This window comes from Hylobates moloch, unplaced genomic scaffold (genome assembly GCF_009828535.3).
Source record: "Hylobates moloch isolate HMO894 unplaced genomic scaffold, HMol_V3 SCAFFOLD_5, whole genome shotgun sequence".
NCBI lineage: Eukaryota > Metazoa > Chordata > Mammalia > Primates > Hylobatidae > Hylobates > Hylobates moloch.
In genome coordinates, this window is record NW_026652280.1 from 47,421,055 (window position 1) to 47,438,904 (window position 17,850).

The 17,850-nt window shown below is 40.0% G+C and overlaps 1 protein-coding gene across 2 annotated transcripts in view; it reads right to left on the reverse strand.

Annotated features, from left to right (window-relative positions):
- Positions 1–10,476: 10,476 nt before the first annotated feature.
- The window catches only part of MEP1B (meprin A subunit beta), a 30,723-nt gene continuing 23,349 nt past the window's right edge, over positions 10,477–17,850 (reverse strand). The window contains exons 11-15 of one of the 2 annotated variants that reach the window (XM_032152571.2): positions 17,318–17,761; positions 15,611–15,790; positions 13,792–13,918; positions 12,936–13,140; positions 10,477–10,647 (exon numbers count right to left, since the gene is read on the reverse strand). In XM_032152571.2, coding sequence (XP_032008462.1) covers positions 10,636–10,647; positions 12,936–13,140; positions 13,792–13,918; positions 15,611–15,790; positions 17,318–17,761 — 968 coding nt within the window. In that variant the 3' untranslated portion in view covers positions 10,477–10,635. Of the gene's footprint in view, positions 10,651–12,935; positions 13,141–13,791; positions 13,919–15,610; positions 15,791–17,317; positions 17,762–17,850 lie in introns of both variants that reach the window. The other variant, XM_032152570.2, reaches the window with a different exon arrangement.

The following is a 17,850-nucleotide window of genomic DNA, read 5'->3' on the forward strand; positions in this document are numbered from 1 at the left end:
TGTTGACTTGGGGTGGAGAGTTCTGTAGATGTCTATTAGGTCCACTTTATGTAGAGCTGAGTTCAGTTCCTGGATATCCTTGTTAACTTTCTGTCTCGTTGATCTGTCTAATGCTGACAGTGGGGTGTTAAAATCTCCCATTATTATTGTGTGGGAGTTTAAGTCCCTTTGTAGGTCACTGAGGACTTGCTTTATGAATCTGGGTGCTCCTGTGTTGGGTGCATATATATTTAGGATAGTTAGCTCTTCTTGTTGAATTGATCCCTTTACCATTATGTAATGGCCTTCTTTGTCTTTTTTGATCTTTGTTGGTTTAAAGTCTATTTTATCAGAGACTAGGATTGCAACCCCTGCCTTTTTTTGTTTTCCAGTTGCTTGATAGATCTTCCTCCATCCCTTTATTTTGAGTCTATGTGTGTCTCTGCACGTGAGATGGGTTTCCTGAATACAGCACACTGATGGGTCCTGACTCCTTATCCAGTTTGCCAGTCTGTGTCTTTTGATTGGAGCATTTAGCCCATTTACATTTAACGTTAATATTGTTATGTGTGAATCTGATCCTGTCATTATGATGTTAGTTGGTTATTTTGCTCGTTAGTTGCTATAGTTTCTTCCTAGCCTCGATGGTCTTTACAATTTGGCATGTTTTTGCAGTGGCTGGAACCGGTTGTTCCTTTCCATGTTTAGTGCTTCCTTCAGGAGCTCTTTTAGGGCAGGCCTGGTGGTGACAAAATCACTCAGCGTTTGCTTGTCTGTAAAGTATTTTATTTCTCCTTCACTTATGAAGCTTAGTTTGGCGGGATAGGAAATTCTGGGTTGAAAATTCTTTTCTTTAAGAATGTTGAATATCGGCCCCCACTCTCTTCTGGCTTGTAGAGTTTCTGCTGAGAGATCAGCTGTTAGTCTGATGGGCTTCCCTTTGTGGGTAACCCGGCCTTTCTCTCTGGCTGCCCTTAACATTTTTTCCTTCATTTCAACTTTGGTGAATCTGACAATTATGTGTCTTGGAGTTGCCCTTCTTGAGGAGTATCTTTGTGGCGTTCTCTGTATTTCCTGAATCTGAATGCTGGCCTGCCTTGCTAGATTGGGGAAGTTCTCCTAGATAATATCTTGCAGAGTGTTTTCCAACTTGGTTCCATTCTCCCCATCATTTTCAGGTACACCAATCAGACGTAGGTTTGGTCTTTTCACATAGTCCCAAATTTCTTGGAGGCTTTGTTCATTTCTTTTTATTCTTTTTTCTCTAAACTTCCCTTCTCTCTTCATTTCATTCATTTCATCTTCCAACAGCGATACCCTTTCTTCCAGTTGATCACATCTGCTACTGAGGCTTCTGCAATCTTCGCGTAGTTCTCGAAACTTGGCTTTCAGCTCCATCAGCTCCTTTAAGCCCTTCTCTCCATTGGTTATTCTAGTTATCCATCCTTCTAATTTTTTTTCAAAGTTTTTAACTTCTTTGCTATTGTTTTGAATTTCCTCTCGTAGCTCAGAGTAGTTTGATCGTCTGAAGCCTTCTTCTCTCAACTCATCAAAGTCATCCTCCATCCAGCTTTGTTCCGTTGCTGGTGAGGAACTGCGTTCCTTTGGAGGAGGAGAGGTGCTCTGTTTTTTAGAGTTTCCAGTTTTTCTGCTCTGTTTTTTCCCCATCTTTGTGGTTTTATCTACTTTTTGTCTTTGATGATGGTGATGTACAGATGGGTTTTTGGTGTTGATGTCCTTTCTGTTTGTTAGTTTTCCTTCTACCAGACAGGACCCTCAGCTGCAGGTCTGTTGGAGTTTACTAGAGGTCCACTCCAGACCCTGTTTGGCTGGGTGTCAGCAGCGGTGGCTGCAGAACAGCGGATTTTCGTGAGACCACAAATTCAGCTGTCTGATAGTTCCTCTGAAAGTTTTGTCTCAGAGGAGTACTCGGTTGAATGAGGTGTCAGTCTGACCCTACTGGGGGGGTGCCTCCCAGTTAGGCTGCTCAGGGGTGAGGGACCCACTTTAGGAGGCAGTCTGTCCGTTCTCAGGTCTCCAGCTGTGTGCTGGGAGAACCACTACTCTCTTCAAAGCTGTCAGTCAGACAGGGACATTTAAGTCTGTGGAGGTTCTTGCTGAGTTTTTGTTTGTCTGTGCCCTGCCCCCAGAGGTGGAGCCTACAGAGGCAGGCAGGCCTCCTTGAGCTGTGGTGGGCTCCACCCAGTTCGAGCTTCCTGGCTGCTTTGTTTACCTAAGCAAGCCTGGGCAATGGCGGGCGCCCCTCCCCCAGCCTCGCTGCCGCCTTGCAGCTTGATCTCAGACTGCTGTGCTAGCAATCAGCGAGACTCCGTGGGCATAGGACCCTCCCAGCCAGGTGCGGGACACAATCTCCTAGTGTGCCGTTTTCCAGGCCCATTGGAAAAGCGCAGTATTAGGATGGGACTGACCGGATATTCCAGGTGCCGTCTGTTTCCCCTTTCTTTGACTAGGAAAGGGAACTCCCTGACTCCTTGCGCTTCCCGAGTGAGGCAATGCCTCGCCCTGCTTTGGCTCGCGCACAGTGCGCTTCACCGACTGTCCTGCACCCGCTGTTAGGCACTCCCTAGTGAGATGAAACCAGTACCTCAAGCAGAAATGCAGAAATCACCCGTCTTCTGTGTCGCTGGGGCTGGGAGCTGGAGACTGGAGCTGTTCCTATTCGGCCATCTTGGCTCCCCATATTAGTTTATTTTCACTCTGCTGTAAAGAAATACTGGAGACTGGATAATTTATAAAGGAAGAAGTTTAATTGACTAGCAGTTCTGCATGGCTGGGGAGGCCTCAGGAAACTTAACAATCATGATGGAAGGGGAAGCAGGCACGTCTTACATGGTAGCAGGAGAGAGAGGAGAAAGCAAAGCAGGAGAGCCCCTTATAAAGCCATCAGATCTCGTGAGAACTCACTCACTATCAGGAGAACAGCATGGGGAAAACCGCCCCCGTAATCCATCACCTCCCACCCTCAACACATGGGAATTACAGGTCCCTTCCTCCACAAGTGAGGATTACAATTCAAGAAGAGATTTGGGTGGGGACCCGGAGCCAAACCATATCGCCTATTGAAAAACTGCTTTTAATCAGTTCCCCCTCTTCATCCTCTTTCTTCCTTTCCCCAATTCACTGAGAATAATCTGTTTTTCTCTAATGTTCTTCCTCCTGCTTTTCTACCGCCCCCTGCTTTCTATCATCCCCTCATATTTCCTCTTCTAGCACTAGTCATTCTTACTTACACAGAGCTTATGATGTGCCAAACGCTGTTCTAGACACTTTACATGTGTTATGTAATTTAATTCTTGCAACAACATTACAAGATGTGTATTTTTATTACTCATTATAGAGGTGAGGGAATTAAGGCATACAGACATTAAGTAACTTGTCTAAATGCACACAACTAGTTAGTGTGTGGCTGGGATTCAAACCCAAGCCATCTGGCTCCAGAGTCTCCACCTTCACCACCAGCATGTGGGCCACAATTATTCTTCTGTCACTAAAGTGACTTGCTACACCTTCCTTTTTGGGGGGTGACCACATGTCCAGGTTTGCCAAGGACAGCCGAAGTCTACTGTTCACAGTCTTTTTTTTTTTTTTTTTTTTTTTTTTTGATATGAAGTCTTGCTCTGAAGCCCAGGCTGGAGTGCAGTGGTGTGATCTTGGCTCACTGGAGCCTCCATTTCCCAGGTTCAGGCAATTCTCCTGCCTCAGCCTCCCGAGTAGCTGGGACTACAGGCATGCACCACCATGTCTGGCTAATTTTTGTATTTTTAGTAGAGATGGGATTTTGCCATGGTGGCCAGGCTGGTCTCAAACTCCTGACCTCAGGTGATCTGCCCGCTTTGACCTCCCAAAGTGCTGGGATTACAGGCTTGAGCCACCGCACCCAGCCTACAGTCAATTTCGACATCACCTTTTTCACCCTCAGAATTGTTCCTGTTTAGATAATAAAGTACCTACTTTTCAAACTACCTACTTTTTATATCTACCATTTGTTAAATGTCTGCTACATACCAAAAAATCTGTACTTATTGTTTTATTTAACCTCATAGGAATTCCATGGTGCAGTGATTATTGTTCCCATTTTATAGCTGAGGAAATTGAGGCTCAGAGAATTAGGACGCCTCCCAAAACTGCATAACAGTAATTACTGGTCCAGGATTAAAATTCAGGTCTATCTGATGCAAAAGCTCATGGTCTTAACCACCACCCTCATATTTACCACTTACGAAAGGCAAGAAGCCATGAAAAATCATCTGAAATGTCACTAGCCAGGTAAAGAAAGGTCTACCATTACTGCCTGCATAGAGTTCAACTAGGGCAGTTATTCTGAAAGGGTGGTTCACAGACCCTGCAACCTCTGAGATCCTTCCATGGGTCATTGAGATTCAAAATATTTTCCTATTACTACTAAGATGTTATTGGCCTCTTTCACTGTGTTTACATTTGAACTCCTAGTGCAAAAGTAATGGTGAGCCCATGGCAAGATACCACTTCACACCCACTAGGATGGTTACAACTTTTAAAAATAGAAAATAATATTGGGAAGAATATGGTGAATTTGATGGTGTGAATGTAAAATGGTTCGGCTGCTATGGAAAATAATTTGATGGTTCTTCAAAAAGTTAACATAAAATTACCATATGGCCCAGCAATTCCACTCCTAGATATATACCCAAAATACTACAAACAACAATACACACATAACTTCAAGCTTTGAAGAAGTTGATCAAATTTTTTGAAAAACAGCCACCGTAACCTTCATGAAATATGAAATAGATAATTTGACTAGCCCTGTAACTATTAAAAAAAGTTGAATTCATAATTCTAAAACTCCCCCAAAAGAAATTCCAGGCCCAAATGGTTTTACTGAAAATTCTACTAAACATTTAAAGAATTAACACCAATTCTACACAATCTCTTCCCTCTCCCCCAACAAAACAGAAGAGGAGCCAACATTTTCCAGTTCATTTTAAGAAGCTAGTAGTATCCAGATATCAAAACCAGATAAAGACAGTACTGAAAAAGAAAACCTGACCGGGTGCTGTGGCTCACACCTGTAATCCCAGCACTATGGGAGACAGAGACAAGTGGATCCCTTGAGGCCAGGAGTGCGAGACCAGGCTGGCCAATATGGTGAAACCCTGTCTCTACTAAAAATACAAAAATTAGCTGGGTGTGATGGTGGGTGCCTGTTATCCCAGCTACTTGGGAGGCTGAGGCACAAGAATTGCTTAAACCTGGGAGGCAGAGGTTGCAGTGAGCCAAGATCATGCCACTGCACTCCAGCCTGGGTGAGAAGAGGGAGACTCGTTCTCAAAAAGAAAAACAAAAAAGAAAACCCAACAGACCAATATCCCTTATGAATTTACAGACAAAAATCTTTAAAAAAAATAAGCAAATACAATTCAGCAATACATAAAAAGAATCATACACCATGACCAAGTGTGGCTTGTTCCAAGGAGTAAGATTGGTTCAATATTCAGAATCAATCAATGTAATCCACAGTATTAATCAGTTAAAGAATAAAAATCTCATGATTATATAGATTGGTACAGAGAAAGCATTTAAAACAATTCTACACTCATTTATGATAAAAACTTCCAGAAAAATAGAAATAGAGAAAAACTTCCTCAAGTTGAAAAAGAGACTCTATACAAATCCTACAGAAAACATTATACCTAATAATGAAAGACTGAATGCTTTTCCAAGACTGAAAACTAGGCAAGAATGTCCACTTTCATCACTCTATTCAGTGTAGTTCTGGAAGTTCTAGTCAGTGCAACAGGCAAGAAAGGAAATAAAAGGCATACAGATTAGAAAAAATAAAATAAAACCGTCCCTATTTGTGAATGGCATGATCGTCTAAGTAAAAAAAAATCTCAAAGAATCTACAAAAAAAAAAAGAAACCTCTCCTAGAATTAAGTGAGCTCAGGACACAAGTTCAATATATAAAAATCAATTACATTACTGTATACTAGCAATAAACACATGGGCACCAAAATTTAAAATATGATAGCATTTATAATAATAGTTTCCTTGCTGGGCGTGGTGGCTTACACCTGTAATCCCAGCACTTTGGAAGGCAGAAGCGGTGGATCACCTGAGGTCAGAAGTTTGAGATCAGCCTGGCCAACATAGTGAAACCCCCGTCTCTACAAAAATACAAAAATATTAGCCAGGTGTGGCGGCAGGCGCCTGTAATCCTAGCTACTCGGGAGGCTGAGGCCAGTCCTAGCTACCTGGGAGGCAGAGGTTGCAGTGAGCCAAGATCGCACCATTGCACTCCAGCCTGGGTGACAGAGCGAGACTCCATCTCTAAATAAATTAATTAATTAAAATAGTTTATCCTAAAATGAGATACACACAGATGTAAATCTAACAGAGCATGCACGGGACTTGTATGCTGAAACCTAGACAATGCTGAAGAAAGAAATCAAAAACGAACATAAGAAAGGGAGAGAGAAACTATGCTCATGGATTGGAAGACTCAACTTAGTAAAAAGGTGTCAATTCTCCCAAAATTGATATTCAGATTTAATTCAATTCTTGTCAAAATCTCAGCAAGAGCTTTTTTCAGATACAGACAAGATTATTCTAAATTTATGTAGAAAGGCAAAGAAACTAGTATAACTAAAACAATTCTGAAGAAAAAATAATAAAGTGGGAGGAATCAGTCTACCCAATTTTAAAACTTACAACACAGCTATAGTTTATGTGTAGTAATCAAGACTGCATGGCATTGGCAGAGAAAGACTATATAATCAAGACTATATAGTAATCAAAAGGCTATGGTATTGGTAGAAGAGTAGATACATAGATTAATGAAATAGAATAGAGAATCTAGAAATAGACCCACACAAATATGTTAAACAAAAATGCAAAAACAAACCAATAGAGGAAAGATAGCTTTTCAACAAATAGTGCTGTAGCAATTGGATATCCATAAGCATCCCCCCCAAAAAAATGGGTCTTAACCTAAACCTCACACCTTATACAAAAATTAACTCAAACTATATTACTGACTTAAATGTAAAACATAAAATTAGAAAACTTTTTTTAAGATATAGGAGAAAACCCTCAGGATGTAGGGCTAGGCAGAGGGTTCTTAGGCTTTACACCAAAAGTTCAATCCATTAAAAGGAAAAATTGATCAATTGGATTTCATCAAAATTTAAAACTTTTGCCCTGCTAAACACCTTGTTAAGAGAATAAAAACACAAGCTACAGAGTGGGAAAATGTATTTCTAAATGACATATCTGACAAAGGAATAGTATATAGAATATGTAAAGAACTCTCAAAATACAACAATGTAAGAACAAAAAAGCTTGGGGCCAGGAGTGGTGGCTCACACCTGTAATCCCAGCTACACAAGAGGCTGAGGCTGAGAATCACTTGAACCTGGGAGGCGGAAGTTGCAGTGAGCCAAGATTGCACCACTGCACTCTCACCTGGGCAACAGAGTGAGACTGTCTAAAAAAAAAAGAAAGAAGAAAAAAATCTGATTAGATGATTAGAGCATGAGCAAAAGACATGAAGAGATGTTTCACTCAAGAGAATATGCAGATGGGAAATAAACACATGAAAATAGGTTCAATATTATTAGCTATTAGGAACTGCAAATGAAAACCACGCAATATCACCACATATTTATCAGAATGGCTAAAATAAAAAAATACTGACGATAAGTGAAAAAGGTGCATCTAAAAAGGCTACATACCATATCATCCCAACTCTATGATATTTTAGAAAAGGCAAAACTATGATGACAGTAAGACTTAGTGGTTGCCAGCGGTTGGTGGGGAGGAAGGATGAATGGGCAGAGTATAGAGGACTTTTAGGGAAGTGAAACTATTTTGTATGATACTACCATGGTGGATACACGTTATTATACACTTGTAGAACCTATAGATTGTACAACTCCAAGAATGAGCCTAATGTAAATGATGGACTTTCAGTGATACTGATGTGTCAATGAAGGTTCATCAATTGTAACAAATGTACCACTCGGGTGCAGGATGTTGATAGTGGGGGAGGTTGTGTATCTGTGGGAACAGAGATATATGTACTTTTGTTCAGTTTCATTGTGAATCTAAAACTGCTCTAAAAAATAAACTGTGTTTTAAAAAAATCATGACAACACCAAGAACTGGAGAAAATGCAGAGAAACTGGATCATGCATCTATTGCTGGTGGGAAGGCAAAATGGTATAGTGCTCTGCAAATCATTTTGGTAGTTTCTTTAAAAACTAAACATGCAATATCCCAGAGAAATGAAGACTCAAAAGCTTGTACACAAACATTTATAACAGCTTTATTTGTAATAGTCAAAAAACTGGTAACAACCCAGATGTCCTTCAACAATGAATTATTCAACAAACTTTAGTCCATCCATATCATGGACAACACCAATAAAAAGAAACAGACTTCTGATGGGCATGATAACCTGGATGAATCTGCAAAGAATTAAGTTGAGAGGGCAGGGGGAAGCAAATCCCAAAATGTGCCACACTGAATGGTTCTATTAATAGAACGTTTTAAAAATAACAAAATGATATAGAGAACATATTAATGGTTGCCAGAGAATAAACAAGAGGTGGGAGAAAAGGGAAATGGATGTGGCTCTATAAAGGCAACTTTAGGGATTCCTGTGGTGATGGAAATGTTCTGTGTCCTGACTGTATCAATGTCAATATCCTGATTATGCTATTGTAGTATATATAGTTCTGCAAGATGTTACCATTAAGGAAAACTGAGTGAAGGGTAGATGGATCTCTCTGAATTATTTCATATTACTATATGTGGCTACAATTATCTCAAAATAAAATTTGAATTTAAAAAATTGAGTAAAGTGAGCCTGATGCTACAAGAAAGATGGGATTTGTTGCCAACGATAAAATTTAATCTTTCAAACAAAAGTTAAAATTTTGGAAAATTTCTTTCTGCCACCATGAGCATAACAATTTCCCAAGACTTAAAGACTTTAAAAATATATATATTTTTTTTTAATTTGGGGGGTTTTAGTCATTTATTTACTTATTTATTTCGACACAGAGTCTTGCTCGGTCCCCCAGGCTGGAGTGCAGTGGTACAATCACAGCTCACTGCAGCCTTGACCTCCTGGGCCCAAGCAATCCTCATACCTCAGCCTCCGAAGTAGCTGGGACCACAAGCATGTGCCAACGTACCCAGATAATTTTTTTTATATGTGGAGACAGAGTCTCCCTATGTTGTCCAGGCTGGTCTCGAACTCCTGGACTAAAGTAATCCACCTGCCTCGGCCTCCCAAAATGCTGGGGTTATAGGCATGAAAGACTTTAAAATGAGATCAGTAGTGCAATTAACTAATGTTGTTTTCATACTGTATAATGAAATGTGTCAAATGTTGTAAAAGCTGCATAACTCAGTGAACCCATATTTTCTAAATGATCAATGCACAGTATTGCAATATCAGACATAACTGAAAGACTCAAAATACAAGATAGACTAATGGATTTTACAGGACTGAATACAAAAGTTCATTGATATGGTTTCGGATTTTGATTGCAACTAACCTGTAAGAAGTTACCATTGTCAACTTTTAACAAAATTATTTCAAAAGAATATTCATATTTACCTGAGAAAGCTATTCAAATATGCCTCCTTTTTCCAAGTACATATTTGTGTGAGGTTAGATTTTCTTCACATCCTTCAAACAAATTAATATATCACAACAGAACAAATGCAGAAGCATCTGTGAAAACTCAGCTGTCTTCTATTGAGCTAGGCATTAGAGATTTTCCCAAAAAATGTAAACCAATGCCCCTTTCTTTGCTAAATATTCTCCTGTTTTGAAAAATATAGCTACTTTTCATATTTATGTTAGCATATAAGGGGCTTATTTTTTGTGATTAATAAGTACATACTTTAAGTTTTTCCTGGTTTGAATTTCTAATAAACACTTATTTAAATCAATGAACTGCTCGTAAGCAAAATAGATCCTCAGTAATCTATTTGAGATCCTCAGTAACATATTTGAGATCCTCAGTAATTTTTAAAGTGTAAAGACTCCTGAGACCCAAAACTTTGAGACTTGCCACTCAAAGAGTGAAAGGTTTTCTTGCTGATTATAGTCATATGCTCCAACAAATTCTAAACCAAAGGGATTATATAAGAAAACAAGAGAATAGCCAGTTTTGGAGAAGAATGTATATTGACAGAGAGTGGGGAGCTGTCCCATTACCCTTCCCAATGCTGGGAAAGGATGGCACTGAAACTGCTGTGATTCCGCCTGGATGATCATTCCCATTGGGTGTTTCCAGCAGGTTTCTAAGGAATCAGTTGTGAGGACACCACACTTGGCCCCCATATGGAAGGATCAGTAATTTGAAAAGCTATCTCTAACTGTTGCTCTCCCTTTTTTCTAGACAATATTATACTTCCAGAAGAGCCTGAATTGCTTTTCTCTCATTTAAAAGAAGGAAACACAAACAGCATTTCACCAATTTGACTTTGACCAAAATAGTGATTTATAGTATTTCCAGCTATTTACAGAAAAAGATCCATTTTTAGAAGAATGAGGTGGCTGTAATATCACTTAGGCGAAATCCATGATGAAGAATCCTTTTTAATTTCAATTGCTGGCCATATTGTCGAGTTAATCTTCAAAAAGCATGCTGCTAAAAAGGAAAAGAACAATTGATGATTTAATTTCTAAATTTAAAAACTGCTATTTAAATGAATCACAATAAAACGATCTAGTCTTTAAATGAAGTCCCCATCAGCAGTCTCCTGGCCTCCCTCCTAGCTGGCAATGGCTCCTGCCCCTGGTCTCCATTTAGAGCCCTGGCTTTTCAGGCCCACATTATTCAGATGCTAAAACATTAGGGTGAGCACATACATTCGCCTCAGAAAAAAAGGTCATTCTGATTTAAGATCTAAACGACATCTGGGAGATCTGTTACCAGTGAATTAACTGTAGAAATGCCTAGCCTAAGATAATGTAAGTCAACTGCCTTGTCCTTAGGAATGTGTTTAAATGACCCAGAAACAAAACAGCTCTGTTGTAATATTATGGAGTGTGTGCGTGTGTGTGTGTGTGTGCATGTGTGTTTCCACTTACTATCCTTACCATGTCCCCAGTACTCTCATGGTTTCCCCGCTTTATTGACTTAGCTTCCTAGCTTCCTTCTTTCTCTTCTCTTTGGTTTGGTCATGTTTCTTTAACTCCTTCCAGGTTTTACTTGCTAAGTTAGAGCCCTTATAACAGCTGTTACACTTCCCATTGTCAGGGAAATATCCTGGCAGTCCCATCCACCCAGTTAACTTGTCCCCTCCTGCCCTGCCACTCTTCCACCTTCCATGCACCAACTCCTGGCTCATCCCAATGGCCCAAGAGACCGAACTTGGAGGCACAGCTGCCATCAGGTTGACCTACCAGGCCAAGTATTCGCTGATCTTTCCCTTTTATTTGGAGTCATAAAATAAGCTGAAAGTTGTCTTAAAACAAAACAACCTGTTTATATTTTAAATACTTTTCTAATAATTTTGTGAGGTAATTGATCTATTGCCTTATTATTAGCATTAAACACCTTCCTGATGTTGAGGAAATAGGACAACAGCCTACGATAATACAATGATTTGCTTTCAGTTCATTATCATTGTCCATGTTTTGACTGACTTGGCCAAAAAATAATAATATCTTGATACCAGGCTGTCCCCTTTAAAAACTCACAGCTTTAAATATAGTATGTCTTGAATAATCGTTTTTCTTAAGAAAATGTACTCTTGCTTTAGCCAATTGCAGTATTTTTATTTTTGGAGATATTCTAATTGGGCATTTTTTCTGACTGGCTTCAGTAGCAATTTTCAGAGACTCCAATTGGAATGAAATAGAAATGGAAGAATTTTAGGGCTTCACTTTTAAGTAATGTTTAGATTTTATGCCACTTTCTCTGTGCTTCTTTGCAAGGAAGAATATGAATCTGCATGTAAAACTCTGTACTCTACTGCTGGAGTATGTAGTGGACGCTAGGGAACTGCTGCTTGGTCCTGCCCTTTGAATGAAGGCTGTTATGCAAGAAATGCCCTCCCCCAAAGGCCGTTGTCTTGCCCAATTTTATGCCCCCTCTTTGAGGGCAGCCCCATTCCAGTGATGGGAGTACAAAAGCCTGGCCACCTCCCTCGATTCAGGACATGCCTAAGAGGGAGTCATCCCCACTCCAGAGCTCCCTGAAGGATGGGCTGAGGTCTCAGCTGCAACCACATCACAGTCCAACCTCACCCTCTGCCCAGGCCAGCTCCCTCAGCCTATTATACGTGTTCCAGGAGCCCTCCCCAATAAACCTCCTGCGTACAAATATCCGTCTCAGAGTCAGATTCCCAAGGGACCCACCGGAAACAGGGTCGTTTCAGGAGTCTATTAGCATTCTAGAGATTTGTTGAGGCAAGACTTTAAATCCTTTACTTGAAAACTTGCCTTAGAATTAGTTATTCCACATGAAGCCAGAATGAACTGGAACCTTCTTTAATGAAAAAGCTTCCCCAAACATGCCTGCATCCCCTTCCTACAGGCCTCAGCTCAGCACCACTACAAGGCCTTTAAAACAAAAACCCTTGCAGGCCACCTCTCCCCTTTACCAGGAAGGTTTGAACTTGCAGGCAAAATCAGTTGTGCCTTTCAGGTCACAGACCACCCCACACTCCAGGAAAAAAACCCACACACACAACTGTACACAATGTTGGATACAATTCCAGGAAGATAACGAAACTCCATAAATCCCAATTTAAGAATCATTGATTTACAGTGAAAGTAATAGGAACTTTTATAATCTGAAATCAGTTGTCTGAGCATAGGAAACAGAGAGAAGAAGGCAAGAACCAAAGTATATAAAAAATGTCCTAGTTCCTCTCCATAAGATTTCACCAATAGGTTGTGAATAATCAAACATCAGCCTCAACTTACATTTTGCGGAGTCGATTTTGGTCTATTTGAGCTCATCCTTTCACGATATTTCTTCCTGGTGCAATAGACACTGACAAGAGTGATGATCAGCATCAAGGCGAACACAGCAACAGTAGATGAAACAGCAATGACTATGGTGTCTCGGGTGGAGCCTCTCTTTTCACACCTTTCTCCCATGTACCACCAGTCTTCCCCTGACTGGCACCTGCACATTGAGAGCAGAGTTATGACTCAGAGTTATGAGTTGATATCTAACTCCAGAAATCTTCACAGTTAAAGATGTGGATCACCTTTAGTCTATTTGATCACCAGTAGGTCATTGCTATATGGAACTATTTTACCCACTCTGGACTGGAGAGAGACTAGCACCTAGAGCACAGGTATAAGCAATGGAAAGAAAAAATGGAATTCTTCCTAATCTGATACTAAAACAGTATCTCCAAGTTAGGAAAGGCCAATAGCACAGATAACAGAGAAAGTTTAGTTCTCATTGTCCCATGCCCGCCACCCTCCAGATTCACATCTTGGCCAAGGGCTCCTCAGAACGTCAGTATCTTCATCTAGAAAATGGAGGCAGCTACACTTAAAATGACTGGACTGTTATGAGGACTTTTTCAGACAATTAGAATATAGTGTTCTATTTTTTTTCATAAAAAAATTGGATTGGCTATCACAAAGATAGTTCTTGTGGTTATCCAAAGCCCCAAAAGGAGAATAAAAAAAAAAATTCTATGAATGGCTGTGAGATGAGAATCAACTGATTTCATTCATAAGAACTATCAAGTAATTAATCCTACATTATGGAAATAAAATTTCTAACCAAAGAATGGAGAGATCTCTTCCAAATCATCCTTACCTGCACTCAGCTTTGCCATCTCGAACAGTGCAGACACCATCATTTTCACAGGTGGTTTTTGAGCAGAGGTCTTGAACACTAGGGGTTGGTGTTAGCTGGATTTGTGTAGAGTTGAGGTGAGATATGTCTAGGAAGATGGGGAAGAGTGTGGATGGAAATCAGCTTTTGTTTAACAATCATTTGATCTTTAAGTTTCTTTTAATGTTTCTTTTTTCCTTTTTTCTTTCTTTTTTTTTTTTTTAGAGGTGGGATCTTGCAATGTTGCCCAGGCTGGTCTTTGCTTCCGGGCTCAGACAGTCTTTCCACTTCGGCCTCAGAGTCCTGGGATTATAGGCGTGAGCCATGATGCCAAGCCCAATCTTAAGTTTCAGAATAGACAATGATCAGATTTTAGGCTTGTGAGAAATTCAGGTATCCTTGAAGCACAGTCTAGCAACATTCATAGGCAGCGAGATAAGAACTAGGCAAAAGGAAACTAGGCCAGCCTACTGGGGCTCCAACTCAACCACATGCTAGCCTGGATTGTGCGAGCCCAGAAGGGTACAAGCCACTGATACCAACTTTCAAGAGACAGATAAGGAAACCAAAACTCAGAAATGTAAAGTAATTGAGGGCATTGCCCAAGGTCACAGGTCTCTGGCTTGGTAGAGCAAGTTGGTGGAGATTTGGAGCAAGACACCAAGTGCCCTGACAACCAGCGTTAGTTCTTTGCAGTATTTGTTATTGCTTCTGGTTGAAATCGCTATGGTCAAAGAGAACTGATGCATACTGATTTTTTTCTCTGCTACATAAAATGTTTTCTCTCTTAACAAAAGTTATTTCTGAATAATTTCTCCAAGAAGTATCATCTAGATTTACTCTAATGGACACTGGAGTCAAAATTCTGTGGGTTTTAATTGCACCACCTTCCATCACAAACAAGAATCTGATTTACTGAGATCCAAGTGGGTCTTTAATAGAAAATGAGTTAAAATCCTACCACATAAAAAATGGAAACCACCAGAATTGCTGCAAAATGTATTTATTGGCTGCCAGGAGTAAGAAATTTAACATTAATCTAACAAGAGATTAATGTCATTTCTTTCAAGATATATATATGTATATGCATGTATGTATGCATGTATGTACATTTGAAACAGATAAGACACAGACGTTTCCAGTCATTTAATTTCATGTGCTTGTGTGATATTTTTATTTCAGGAATCCTAGAGTATAATAGTTCTAGTTTAACTTATTTATTTTCTTTTTTTTTTTTTTTTGAGACGGAATCTCGCTCTTTGACCCAGGCTGGAGTGCAGTGGCACGATCTCGGCTCACTGCAAGCTCCGCCTCCCACGTTCACGCCGTCCTCCTGCCTCAGCCTCCCGAGTAGCTAGGACTACAGGCGCCCGCCACCACGCCCAGCTAATTTTTTATGTTTTTAGTAGAGACGGGGTTTCACTGTGTTAGCCAGGATGGTCTTGATCTCCTGACCTTGTAATCCACTCGCCTCGGTCTCCCAAAGCACTGGGATTACAGGCATGAGCCACTGCACCCAGCCTATTTTAACTTATTTCTAAAGAAATTTCCCAACCTAAAGATTTCCACTATAGCTTCATGTGGTGGTCATTAAATTCTTTATTCTGGAATCCTCACTGTTTCAAATTAAATTGTTTTCATATTGTTAGTAATTCATATTCCTCCCAAACCCCACTCATGCCCATTCCCCCCACATCTCTATATAATGCATCTAAAAGTGGAATGCAGAAAAAAACAGAAAATAATCAGTGGCCACAACAAAAAAAAACTAGTTTATATAAAACTATTTTTATTGACATACCTTCCACTGTCAGTAGGATATAAACATCATCTCCTTTTATAAAATCTCTGCTTTTCAGCCTCTCGTGGGTTATAAAGGCACTGGTTCCATAGCCCCCACCTCTTCTAAACTGAGTTCCATTAGGGAAAAAAGCCACTGCTCCCACTTTGGAAGGCCTGTCCCAAAAATAGTTTCCATTATCTGAAAAAGCAATTTATATTAATGGAGTGTGTTTATCATCATCGTAGCTTTTGGTGGTAGGAAAGAACAGACAATGTGAAACACAATTAGGCTAGAACTCAAAATAATTAAATGATGCTATTGACCTGTGATGTATTCCCTGGCAAATCACTGGGGCTTGTTCATTTATACTGTCCTAGAGGAAATTAAATTGCCTGGCAGGGAGGACCACACTCTAGAATAAGAGTGGAGAGGTACCAGAAGTTTCCTAGGTACCAGATATTCCTGGGAATAGCATATCTTTACTTATTGACCAGTATAGAAACCCTCCTATCTATTAGAATAATTTAGAATAGCCTTCAAGGCTACTAAGAGAGTCCTTTTACATAGTTACAGATTGTCCAGTTAAAGCAATATGTTGCTGAGAAATTTTTTAATATCAGCATAGAATGATTTATCTTATTAACTGAATTATTCACCTAACAGAGCAAAGTGCTTCAGAAGTAGAAGACAACAAGAAGCACTGCTTCTGGGAAAAGATAATGACCTACCCAGCCCTGAGCTGTTTTTAATGTCATTTAGGAAGAAACGCTTTAGGAAAAAGTGAAGAAATTCTGAATGGCAAGTCCCTACAGTTCCATTGGTGAATATTGTTTTCCTATGAGATTAAGTTGGATTTTTTTCTATGTCGATTTGGTCCATGTTTTTCATATATAGAATTCACATTTGGCAAAAATATTCAGCTTGCCATAATTCCACTTTTTCCTTTACTAGGGTCTCAGAAGCAAAGAATTATTAAAATTAGTAGTGTGATCATTGCTTTCAGTGGGTTGCTTCTTTTTGAGATGGGAAAGATGGGGAATGATGTCATGGTTAGCAAGTCCTCTGTAACTTTTTAGTAAGAAATTATAATGCATTCTCATACCCTTCCCACCAACACCTGAATGCACCTGCTCAATAGCTTCCTTCTGGTCAAAAACCACCTCCATTTCAAATGCCGAATTATTTTTGACAATCCCAGTGACGTGAACATGAGTAGCATGAGTTAGAAGAACCCAACATCTGAGGGCCTCTCCACTGCAGGCCTTTCCACAGCTTCCACACTTGACCTGTACTAATTCTCATAGCAAATCTGTGGAATGGTTACTACAGCCCTGGCTTTACAGCTGAGGACACTGGGGCCCTAAGAGATTATTTGCTCAAGGTCACATAGCTAATGAGAAGCAAACTTTGGACTTGAACTCAGGCATGTCAGACTCTAAAACCAACACTTCTTGCACAGAAGTGGAAATTTGAGGAGGACCATCAATTCCTAGGAATACAGTCCATATCTTCTCTATTTGTTGGAGTCCTTGCTGACATTTCTGATGAGCTCCTGTCTGACAGACTCAATCCACAGTTCTTGAGACTTTTCCCCTAAATATCTGTTCTTAAGATTTGGGGCTCAAAATTCCCTAGGTAACTAACTGCAATCTCTCGTTCCCAAAATTATCCATCCCTCCTAGAGCAATGATTGTTTATTAGCAATAAAGAAAATGAGTTACGAACCAGTGGTCATAAATGGGTCTGTAGTTATACTCCGCTGATTGGACATACGCTGTCGAATGTCAGGATTTTGATCCAAAAGTGTCATTGTGGCTTGTTGCCAAGGACATGGCCACTGTAATTGATCATCATTGGCTCCAGAGATCAAGTGGAAATATATCCCTGCATTAGTCACATGGGTTAGAGTTAAGTAAATCTGAAAGGCATAACCTTTAGAAGAGTAAAATGGAGGGCTATACAGAGTTCCATTTGGGCTGCCAATGAACTGTGTGAAATTCCTTATATGCCAGATATGATGAGGGCACTGTGTTTCCGAAAGATTGATGTCATCAATAGACAGACCACCCAGTGATGCACCAGAGCCTTTGCGTCCTTCAAACACCACTCTAAATTTCTTGGTCACTTTCAATGTTACATGATAAAGTTGCCAGCTCCCAGTGGGTATTTCTGCAAAAGAGTCATTATTATTTCAAAGACAAAGAAGTTCAAATCATGTACATGTCAACATTAGATTTCTAGCCTTCTTAGACAAAGGG